We start from the raw sequence: 11,902 nt of genomic DNA on the forward strand, positions 1-11,902 counted from the left end.
GTACACACGAGAGAGGCCTGTGCCCCACAGGGAGTGGGCCTCGGGTCCTGGGGTCCCTTTCTTGGGGCAAAGGATGAAGATAGCACTCTCTCTTCACCAGCCCCAGCCTGTCCATTCTGCCCAACACGGGTCAGTCCTCCATCCCTTCTCTGCGATCAGGCTTCTTTGTCCACCCCCACCCGCGAGCCCACAGACCTGTGGGAGCTGCTGGAGACCTGGGCCTGCCCCCAGAACATGCACAGTTCCCTAAGGAGACAGAGATGGAGATGAGGCTGTGGCCTGGGGTGAGGCTGGCCCCTCTCTGCTCCCCTGAGAAGGTCTGAAATGACCACGGACTTTGGCAGGGAACCGTCGGCTGGCCGTCCTACCTGCGAAGGACACCGCCCAGGAGGGAGGCATTGAGGCACTCGGGAGGCGAGAGTCGCCGCTGGACCTCCCCCACCGTCACCTTGTACTTGGACGTCGAGCTGAGCAGGGAGAGCCGGCCTGGCACGGAGCAGAAGACCTCACTGGGGTTCGTGATGCCACCAACCAGGCTGTCTTTGGCCAGTGAGAGGGCCGAGAGGCTGCTGGCTTTGGAGGGGATGGGGACTGCAGAATGGAAGCAAGAGCAAGGGAGAGAGAGACAACACTGAGCCGGGGAGTGTAGGATGCGGGCGCCAGCCAGCTGTGGAGTGGGAGCACTGAGGAAGCGCCATGTCCTGGGCACCATGCCACATGCTGGGCACACAGCCACATCGGAACAGCCCAGCGCCTCTCCGAGGGCAGTTTCTACTGTCCCTGCTTTACAAGAGACCGAGGCACACTGAGGTTAACGTGACTCACCCAAGTCCACTCAGCTAATGGGTGGTGGGAACCGAACCTGAAGTCGTCTAGCTCTTGTACCTGTGTTCCCTTTACTGAGCCAGGCTGGTGCCCTGTTAACTCAGCTTCTGCAGAGTCCTGGAGTCGGGGAAAGTGCAATCAAAGAGAGAGCCACAATACGGAGGCAGGAACCCTGGGTCACCGCAGCAGGGCCCAGCTAGGCCTGCACAAACGCAAGGAGTCCTCAGCTCCCCCTGCCTGCTTATGACCCCCACATGCCACCCCCCAGATCAGTGAAGGCCTGGGGACTTTGGGATCCCACATCCTGGGGGCAGGGAGGTTATGACTCCATTAGGCCTCTGGCACTGGCCCTCTTCCTGCCGAGTCACTGTGGGATGCTCAAGGAGACAGGAATAAAGAGATACACCCCCAAAGGCCCCTGCCCCAAAAGCTCTCTATCCTCTGATCTGTGTAGGGTAGGGAAGGGACTCTGAGAAGTTAATTTTCTAAAACCCACTTGGAGGGGCGCCTGGGTGGCTCAGTTGGTTAAATGTCCGATGCTTGATCTCAGCTCAAGTCTTGATCTCAGGGCTGTGAGTTCAAGCCCCGCATTGGACTACACGCTGGGTGTGGAGCCTACTTGGAAAAACAAACAAACAAACAAACAAACAAACAAACAAACAAAACAACCCCAACTTAGATACTCTTGGCTCTAAAAGAAAGTTCTTTCTGTGGTCTAACCTCCATTCTCCTGCTTAGCCTCAAAGGGAAGGGAGAATAATCGAGGCCCTTGCTTCCACCTGGGCTTCTCTTCTTCCAAGGAAGTGAGAGCCTTGGGAGAGCAGGAGAGAAGGCAGTCCTTGTGTGTGTGTATGGGGATGGACTAAGTGGGAAGCCCGAGGCCAACAGTTGATTGAGCACTCGCTATGCTATGTCCTTACACGGATCATGTCACCGAATCCTCAGAACAACGCACGAGGGGGCTATGTTTACTATTCCCATTTTATAGATGGGGAGACTGAAGCCCAGAGAGGTGAAGTAGTGTGCCTGAGATCACACAGCTGCTAGCCTGAGAACCAGTACAAGCCCTGGACTGTGGTCTCAAAGGCAGGAGCCCTCCAGCCACTCAGCAATGATTTGCTGAGCCCTGTGGGCCAGGGAATGCAGAGGTAAGCAAGGCTGACCGGTTCTCAGCCTGGCAGAGCCCCTCCAGCTTTTCTGTCTCTGGATGTGCATTCCCACCCTCCCCCAGGACACCTGGCCAGAAACCTCAGTGATGCCCTCCACGCTGCCCTCCCCCACCACATCCCTTCTGTCACTGTGTCCGGCAGCTCTCCTTTTTCCACGGGCCCCCCAGATGCAGCCACTTCTCTAGCACAGACGCTCGCTCACTTCCCGCCTGAAATTCGGTGCAGCTCTGCTCTGGTCTCCCTGCTCCCGCCCCAAAGGATCTTTCTGAAACACATCACTCTCCAGGCTAAAACCCATCAGTGCCCGTCACGTGCCCTCGAATCAGATCCCAGCTTCAGAGCAGGACAGGATGAGGTCGCCTATCCTTCAGCAAGTGCCAACTGTATATCAAGTGCTTTACACAAACAGCTCTATGAGGTAGATGCTCTTCTCTATCCCCATTTCAAATTGGAGAAACTAAAAGTTCAGAGAGGGTCAGATGGGTGGCATAGCAAGTAGGGAGCAGAAATGGGTCTTGAACTCTGATCATGGACTCCAAAGTTCACATCCTTAACCATCCTTGCGCCTTCCATGTAATGCCCTCCTTCACCCACTTTGTGTTCTGGCTGCTGCTTACCCCTCTTGCCTGGTCCCCCATTTGTCCTTTAGGCTCTTGACCCACACTGACCAACAGAAATATACTATTTTATATATATATATTTCTGTTACATACTATATTTATACATAGAGTATAGTATATTTCTGTTATATAGCATATATATAAAATATATATATAATTTATATATACATAGAACATAAATTTAAATTTTCTAGGAGCTCTATTTTTTTAATTTTTTTTAAAGATTTTATTTATTTATTTGAGAGAGCGAGAATGAGAGAGAGTACATGAGAGGGGGGAGGGTCAGAGGGAGAAGCAGGCTCCTCGCTGAGCAGGGAGCCTGATGCGGGACTCGATCCAGGGACTCCAGGATCATGACCTGAGCCGAAGGCAGTCGCTTAACCAACTGAGCCACCCAGGCGCCCGGAGCCCTATTTTTAAAAAAGTAAAAAGAGGGTCGTTTGGGTGGCTCAGTTGGTTGGTCGTCTGCCTTCGGCTCAGGTCATGATCCCAGGGTCCCAGGACCAAGTCCCTGCTGAGCAGGGAGCCTGCTTCTCCCTCTGCCTGCTCTGCCCACTGCTCCCCCTGCTTGTGCCCCCCTCCAACAAATAAATAAATAAAATCTTAAAAAAAAAGTAAAAAGAAACGTGAGGTTAATTTTATTTTATTTACCCCAATGTGTCAAAAATACTATCAAAGAAATGAGTCATCAATATTTTAAAGATTATTAATGAGCTATTTTACATTCTTCCCTTGTACTTAGCCTTCAAAATTCAATGCATATTTTACATTCCAGCCCATCTAGATTCGGACTAGCCACATTTCAGGTGCCCAACAGCCACACGCGCCTGGCGGCTCCCACAGTGGACAGCACAGCTCTAGGCTTCAAAGAGGGGGAGCACAACGGGTAACAAGGAAGCAAAGTGTGGGGAACAGGCGCCGCCCTATGGAAAGCCCCTCCGTGGCTGAGAGGTACCATGCAGGACACACCAACATTGCCAGAACTCCCGCTTTATTTGTTTGCTGATGAAACCAGGATTCTGGATTTCTTTGTGAAATCTCTGGATTTTTAAACCCTGGCAACCGATTCAAAAATTTAAAAAACCCAGGGGTGCCTGGGTGGCTCAGTTGGTTAAGCGTCTGCCACGGCTCAGGTCATGATCCCAGGGAAAGCGGAAAGCCTGCTTCTCCCTCTCTGCCGCTCCCCCTGCTTGTGCTCTCTCTCTCTCTGTCAAATAAATACCTAAAATATTCAAAGAAATAATAAAAAATAAATAAAAAGAAGGGCAGAATGACTGTCCTCCCTCCCATGACCCCTAGCCAGAGGCAGCAGTCAGAAGGAATAGAAAATTCTCTCCTCCAGCAGCCTCCTCCATCCCAACTTCTATTCAAACCAGGGGCTCCCTGAGGCCAAGCCCCGTATGAGGGGAGGGAGACCAAGGCTGCATGAGGCTGTTTGTGCACGTGCAGAGACCCATGTGAGTATTCGCGTGCCACAAAAATGGTCACACAGCCTGTGATGCCTGTCATGGACAGAGCAGTGAGGACGAGAGCGTGCACGTGCTCACTGGCTCACTGAACGAGGACTGATCCCCAGTTCTACACACAGACAGAGTTTCTGCCCTCCTGAGTGTTGCAGGGATGTGGCAGCTTGTATATGGATATCTGCAGGTGCGTTTGCTCCTGTCGATACAGTTAAACGTGGCGTGTATATGCCAGCACCCGGGTGCTGTTGAGTGTAGGTGCGGGACAGGTGGACATACGTTTGGGTATGGGACGACAGACTCTGCTGCCTCCCCCACTTGTCCTTCCCCTTTTCCTCAGAGCCTCTGCCCTCAGAAATGGCAAGAGAAATGGAACCCAAGGTTAGGGAAGTGGATGGCATGAGAAAAGGACAGTCACGGAGGTAGGAATTAAGCTAGCACAGACTGCAAAGCAGGGACACTGGTGTTTGTCTCCCACACCACAGTGACTCCTGAGGCTGAAGTGGTCTATTCATGGTGTCCTCCCTGCCTCCCCCGCCCCCCCAATACCCAAGCAGAAGCCAAGACACTACAGACACAAGATCTCCTAGTCGTCCAACCTGTCAGACAAGACCCACACACTTGTCTACACACTCCATCCACAGGTGGTAGATACTGTCTGAGCACTGAATCTGGGGACAGTGCAAAAGATTCTCCCGGAAAGCTGACTAAAATTTCAATTCTGTCTAGAAGAAAACCCCGGGGGAAAAAATCACTGTGCTCTTGGGCTGGGGAATGAGTTTCTGGATTCAACCCCAAAAGCATGATCCATAAAAGGAAATAATGATAAAGTGGACTTCACGAAAATTAAAAACCTTTGCACCTCAAAAGGCGCTATTAAAAAAATTGAAAGACAAATCATAAACTTGAAGAAAACATTTGCAAATCACATATCTGATCAAGGATGTATATCCAGAATATGTAAAGAATTCTTGTAACTCTATTAATAAGATAAACAACCCAACTGGAAAATGGTCAAAATATGTGAATAGATATCTCACTAAAAATGACATATGGATGGCTAATAAGCACGTGAAAAAGTGCTCAACATCATTAGTCATTAGGGAAATGCAAATTAAAACTATACTGAGGTACTACCAGAATGGCTATCATAAAAAAGACAGACAATATCTGGGTGCCTGGGTGGCACAGTTGGTTAAGCATTCAACTCTTGGTTTTGGCTAGGGTCATGATCTCATGGGTCATGGGATAGAGCCCCAAGTCAGGCTCCGCACTCAGCAGCGAGTCTGCTTGAGATTCTCTCTCCCTCTCCCTCTGCCCCGCCCACTCGTGCTCTCTTGCTCCCCTTCTCTAAAACAAATAAATAAATCTTAAAAAAAAAAAAAAGATAGACAATGTCAAGTGTAGGTGAAGAACCCTCTTGCGCTGTTGCTAGTAGAAATGTAAAACAGAATAGCCCGTTAGAAAACTGCATGCCAGTCTCCTAAGAAATTAAACACAAACTTACCATAACATCAAGCAATTTCATTCCTAGGAATTTACCTAAGAGCCATGAAAACATACATCCACACAAAGACATGTATGTGAATGATCAGAGCAGCATTGCTCATAGTAGCCAAAAAGTGGAAACATCCCACGTGTCCATCAACTGATGAATGGATACACAAAATGTGTTTCATGCATGCAATGGAGTACTACTACTCAGCAACACGAAGAAGGGGACTACTCACACCTGCTATGACACAGATGAACCTCAAAAACATTATGCTAAGTAAAACATTATGCTAAGAGCTAGGTGCAGCCTTGGCATATTTATTTATTCCGTTGATATAACATGTCCAGAATATGCAAACGTATAGAAAGAAAGCAGATCAGTGGTTGTCTAAGGCTTGGGGGGGAATGAGAATTAACTACAAATGGGAATGAAGGAATTTTAGCAGGTGATGGAAATGTCTTAAGACTGATTGTGGTAATGGCTACACAACTCTATAAATTTACTAAAAATCATCGAATTATACTCTTAAATGGGTGAATTTTAGGTCTGTACATTTTACTTCAACAAATCTGTTAAGAAATGCAAGTTCCAAGGCCATACTTCCAGGGACTCTCGTTCAGTAGATGTGGAGTGGTGCCCAGGAAATCTGCATTTTTAAAATAAACACCTCAAAGGGATTCTGATGCATGTGGTTTCCTAGCCCACACTTAGGGTACACTGGCCCAGAGGGGGGAGGGGAGCGGCTGGAGGAAGGTAGACAGGAGGGGTAGTGATGCCCTCCCCAGCCCACTTGAGCCTCTTTGTCTGCCCTCGGTGGGGCCTGCTTGCTAACTTTCCTTCCCACTAACTAACCTTCACTCTCCTGCCCTATGTGGCCCTCAGCTACTGTCCAAACCCTATCTGCTTGGGCACCAGTTTTTCAGTCTCTTTCTGGGGCGGACCGTGGCCTGGGAGGCAAGGAAGGCAGGAATGTAGAAGTTTGGGCCAGATCCTCTCTTTATGTAAAACCAATTTTTGTTTCTTGTGGATTTTTGGCAGTACTTCTTATTTTAAAATACTGCATTAAGATATATTATTTACCTGGGGTGCCTGAGTGGCTCAGTCGGTTAAGTGTCTGACTTGATTTCAGCTCAAGTCATGATCTCAGGGTCCTCAGATTGAGCCCCCCCTTGGGCTCTGTGCTCAGCAGGGAGTCTGCTTGAGGATTCTCTCTCCCTTTCCCTCTGCCCCTCCCCTCCCCCACTCATGCGAGAGAGTGTGCTCTCTCTCTCTCTCTCCCTTTCTAAAGTAAATAAATAAATCTTAAAAAAAAAAAAAGATACACTATTTATCTAATCCTTGCCTCAGAGGTGAGTACTTCATTCACTCACTGGAGGCCTGGCCCTGCTGAGATTCACTTGGAAGCCCAGACCCTCCCCATCCCCCTTTCTTTCCCTGGAGCCAAGGCGAGCAGAGGAGAGGGTAGCTATTTACCTCAGCCCCTGCTCTGGAGACCCTGAGATTGGACCACAGGGCCCGGCAAAAAGGGATGTTCCCACCCCCAACTAGGCACCCACCCACTCTCCTGGAGGGGAGGAGTAATTTATCTCAATTCTCATCCCTGAACCACTGCCCTCCAGCTGTGGCCGTATAACCTGAAACCCGCGCAGATTTTAACCCTTGTAACCTGTCTGGCTTTTCCACAGTGGAGGTCGTTTGGACACGCTGTGCCTAGTGCAGCGAAAATAGCTCAGCCCTTTCTACATCCTCTGTCCCAGTGCACTCGGACCTCAAAACCCATCACTCATTGATTCAACAAACACCCGTGAAGCACCTGCGGAGACAGTCTTAACCTCTCCTGTAAGAAGCCCCCCAACCTCAGGCACTCAGCGCTCCTCCTCTGAGCCCTCACACGACCAGTGCCGATTTCCCCACCTCACCGCATTTCCCGGCTAGAAAATATTCCCATCCAGGTATGTGTCCCCCACCAGTCCCGCTTGCTTTCTGTGCCCCTAGGGCAGGTTGCAAAACTGGAGGTAACGAAGGTGGGCAGAAAATGGAGGGCTCCCAGCCTCTCCTTGGGACGGCCTCGGCTCCATCTGCCACCCCAGGCCCCACACCGTCGCTGCAAGGGGCAAGCCCACAGGGCCGTGTAAGGTGGGGCGGAGGCTTCTCTTCCCCTCCCCTCCAGCACAAGGGCCTGGAGTATGGTCTGGACCCTCGAGAACTCCCAGGCTTCCCTCCCCCGCCGGCGACACCCTACGATAGACAGACTGCTTCTGGGGTAGGGCGGGGGCTGCCCGGATTTCGCCCCCAGGGCCTCAGCTGCCCGGCCTCAACCTCAGCTGTCCCTCCCGCCGGGGCCAAAAATGATTTCCTATCATTCCAGGGCCCAGGTGGGCCGGTGGGCCCCCACCAGCTCCGGCAGGCGCCGGAGGTCTTCAGGATGTTACCGGGGCTCTCAAGGTCATCGGAAGGGCCTGAGGCCGAAGAAGGACGCTAATCCACGGCCCCCTGGCGCCCCGCGGTGACCGCGGAAGTCCGCGGCGAAACTGCCCGCTGCGCGCCGCGCTCCAGCCCGGCCACCCGCTTAGCCACAGCGGCTCCGCGCCGTCGCCCGCCCATGCGGCCCCTAGGTGAGGACCTTCGGGGACAGCTCTGCCTCGGCGTTTGCGAAGCTGGAAAGCGCCGGCACTGACGCGCTCTCGTCCCCCAAGGCGCGGCGCGCGGACGAGGGCCGAGCTCGCCGCTAGCGAACCAGGCGCTTCCCTCCGCAGGGCGCCTCCGGCTTTCACCGCTCGCCCTTGGCCGCCGCGCTCCGGGTTGTGACTCGTCGTCCGGGGTGGGGCGCCCAGGTCGCCGCGCTCCGTCTCGCCGCGCTCGGCCACCGACGGGCTGGCACGGCGGTGCGGCGGCCGTGCGCGCCCACGGCCGGGCCGGCCAGCGCCCACATCCGCCCCGCGGGGCCCAGCGGGCCGCACTCCGGGCAACCCCAGCTGCCCTCCCTGTGGTCCTGGGACCGCTACTGGGGATTCCGGCGCACACCTAGGACCCGGAATTTATGACAGCTGATGTCCTTTGAGAGAAACCAACTCAGGGCAATTCCAGTGCCTCCTCGCAGCCAGCTTCCTGTCTTGGCTCTGGCCTGGGGGTTGAAATTTAAGGTACTCAGAGCCCCAGCTGATCCTTCTACCCTTCCCCAGGGCAGAGGTTCCCAAGCTCCTACCCCAAATGCCGGGAGGCTGGCCTCCCCCAGGGAATCAGTGAGCCCAGCCGCTCCCCCCAACCCGCCCCAGCCCCTCGAGCCTGGGCGGAAGCCGGGAACTGGGGGCCGCGACCATGATCGTATCTCCGGGTGGACGCAGCTCAGCGGCAGGCTCTTGCCAACTGCAGACCGAGCTCTTCCTTTCGACGAGTTCCCAGAAGTCCACTAAGCCAAGACAGCAGCACCCGCCACCTCAGCGACTACTCCAGGAAGCCGGTTCCAGCTTCCTCTCCACATCCCCATCTCCAGGTGACACAGCCCGACACCTGGAGGCTCTCCTCCCCTAAGTTCCGGGAAGCCTGTCCCTTCATCTTACCCCCCACACGCTCTAGGTTGTCCAACTAACTTTGAGTCCCTGGTAACCCAGCTCCAGCTCCTGGAAGTCCGGCCCCCCGCCCCCATTCCTACCCCAGCCTCAGCCCCAGTCTCCGGTGAGAACACGGGAAGTGCAAACAGTGCCTGGACTTGAATTCACTCTTTTGAAAAACAACTGGAGCCAAATCCTGCGGGATCTGTGCCTGCTCCAGGCACCGCAGGCTTTGTGTGTGCCACTGAATTCCTCCCCCGGGCACCCGCCCCAAATCTAAGGAGCCCGCCCAAAGCCTGGACCCCTCTGACTCTCTGCGTCTCGTTCTCTCTCTTTCTCACCTTTTCCTGGCAAGTCCAGAACTTGGTCCTCCAGCTGGAAAATCCACTGGAGGGCAGGTCTCAAACCCCTGGCTTTTACTAGTGCAGAGACACAAACACCCCCAAAAACACACAGGGCGTGATTCTCACATGCTTAGAGATCCTCAGTACCAAAGAACAAATTCCAGGACACAACAAAGACCCTCACACACACATAGAAACTCCCAAACACTCAGAAATATACACCAACATAGTGGACACGCATCACACACTCAGCAATAGAGACACACATGCCAAAAAATACCAGAAAGACACCTAGGAAAGGAACATACCAGACATGTACAGGACCCTGAACTCACAAAGGACATCCACGATCAGGCAGGTCCTGGCCCTCCTATACTCAGACTAACACACCACACACCAACTCCCATAACCCTAAATGCAGAAAGAGGCTCCTGCAAGGACAGAAAATTCCCCCTGGGAAAACTCAAGTTTCCCCTACCCCTTAATCGACCCCAAGGCCCTGCTTGCTGGGAAGGAAAGCTTGCCTAGCTAGGAAATGGTAAGGCATTGTAATGTGGAAATCATTTAAGGAAACCCATGGGAACTGCACCCCCATTCCCACCTCTTAGGAAACAGGAAAGTAGTTTAACTCGTTCTGCAAATTAATTCCAGATCTACAAGAGCGCCCTCCACTCGGTAGGGAGAGGCCAAGACCCTCTGTGTGGCTTGGCTGGCCCAAGCAGCAGAGTGAGTCCGATGGGCTCGGCCCACTCCAGGCTGCAGGCTCTGGGGGCCAGACGCCAACCAGCCCATCTGCCCAAGCTCTGGTCAGGACCACAGCCTCTGCTGCCCCTCTAATGGGTGAGGAAGAGTGCCGACTGGCCACTGAACCCAGCGACACACAGGAGGCAAGCACCACAGGGAAGAAAATGGGTCTGTGCGGGGGGGGGGGGGGGGGCGAGCCTGAACCATCTCCCCCAGTTCTGCTCTAGCAGATGCATGCTGCTCCTTACCTTTCTTGATCACGGACTGGTCCAGAAGACTCATTCCGGTCTCATCCATGGTCTGAAAACAGGAGTGGCAGTGGTAAGGGCGCTTGTGGACCTAGTCCTCTGTCACTTCCCAAGCCCCTGCTGTCCCTGGTCCTGGTCCTGTCTGCTCTGCCCGAGGCTCACCACCTATACTGGGGGCAGCCACAGGCGGGAACCAGGACTGCCTTACAGCTGGAGCCCTTGGATCCTCACCCTGCCGTGGGAAATAGGAATTTTGAACCTTGGACAACTCCTCCGCCTCTCTTCGCCTCAGGCACAGGCTGCCCCAGCGGAATGGGACTGGACCATAGATGCCCCCACGTGGCCCAGCGGAGAGCTAAGGAAGTGTTTGAGCCTCTGCCCATTTACTCCACCAGGGCTTGCCGCCCTCCAGGCACCGCGCACTGACTCGGTGCCAGGCCGCCTGAATGGACAGGCAGCATCTAACCCGGATCTGGGACTCGTCCTCGGAGTCATGAGTGAGAAGTGGCAGGCTGAGAGAAGAGTCAGACGCCCGCCTTCGTCACCGGGCCTCCAGCCAGAGTCCTAAATCACCGCGGCCGGTCCTGGCCCATCCCGGACCGTTCGGGCCTCACCTGCAGGTCGTCTAGGCCGGGCGGCGCCGCCAGCCCAGGGAGGCCGAGGGGCGCGTCTGCCAGGCCGTGCGCGCCGTCGGCCAGGCAGTGCAGGAGCCGGGGCACCGCGGCGGCGTAGTCGCGGCGCGGGTCGAGGCCCAGCGCGCGGGCGGGCGGCGCCAGCAGGCCGGGCGGCTCGTCGTGGGCGCGGGCGGCGGCGCGGGGCGCGGCCCAGGCGGCCTGCGGAGGCTGCGGCTGCGCCAGGGGCGTCAGGCCGCCGTACGGGTCCCCGGCCAGGTGGGGAAAGGCGGCAGCGGCGTCGGGCGCCTGGCCGTAGGGCAGCGGCGGCTGCGGGTAGGGCGGCGGGAAGTAGGGCGGCTGGAAGTCGGCGGCGGCGGCGGCGGCCGGCGTGTGGCAGAGCGGCGGCGCGGGCCCGTAGGCCGCCTGGGGCAGAGACGACAGACGGGCACCGCCAGCCGCTGCGCCCAGCCCGTCGGGGCGCTCCTGGGGAGGGAGAGGGGCGCGTTAGGCGACCCGCTGGCAGCTGAAAGCACCCCCACTGGCCCGGCCCGAGAGCACCCCTCCGCAGCGCGCGGGAATCCGGCTGCCGTCCTGCCCCGCGCGTCGCGGGGCCTGGGGTCTATCTCCGAGGGGCCCGCGGGCGCGGGAGCCTCGGGCTGGGACAGCGGTCTCCCGCGCGCACCCGCACGGTTCGCAGCTGGCGGAGTCCCTGCGGCCCCCTCCCTCCGAGATTTCGTTGGAGGTGGAGGTTCGGCAGGTCCAGCGCTCGGGCTCCCCGGTCCCGGGCCCCGAGGCTACTCACCATGGCGGAGTAGGTGTGCACCAGCAT

The 11,902-nt window shown here is 55.3% G+C and overlaps 1 protein-coding gene across 1 annotated transcript in view; it reads right to left on the reverse strand.

Moving 5' to 3' along the window:
• The window catches only part of TFAP2E (transcription factor AP-2 epsilon), a 14,185-nt gene extending 2,283 nt beyond the window's left edge, over positions 1 to 11,902 (reverse strand). The window contains exons 1-4 of the mRNA XM_035020191.1: positions 11,876 to 11,902; positions 11,074 to 11,556; positions 10,460 to 10,511; positions 369 to 591 (exon numbers count right to left, since the gene is read on the reverse strand). Of these exons, the coding sequence (XP_034876082.1) occupies positions 369 to 591; positions 10,460 to 10,511; positions 11,074 to 11,556; positions 11,876 to 11,902 (785 nt within the window). The remainder of the gene's footprint in view (positions 1 to 368; positions 592 to 10,459; positions 10,512 to 11,073; positions 11,557 to 11,875) is intronic.

The sequence above is a fragment of the Mirounga leonina genome, unplaced genomic scaffold, assembly GCF_011800145.1.
Source record: "Mirounga leonina isolate KUSES-001 unplaced genomic scaffold, KU_Mleo_1.0 Mir_173, whole genome shotgun sequence".
NCBI lineage: Eukaryota > Metazoa > Chordata > Mammalia > Carnivora > Phocidae > Mirounga > Mirounga leonina.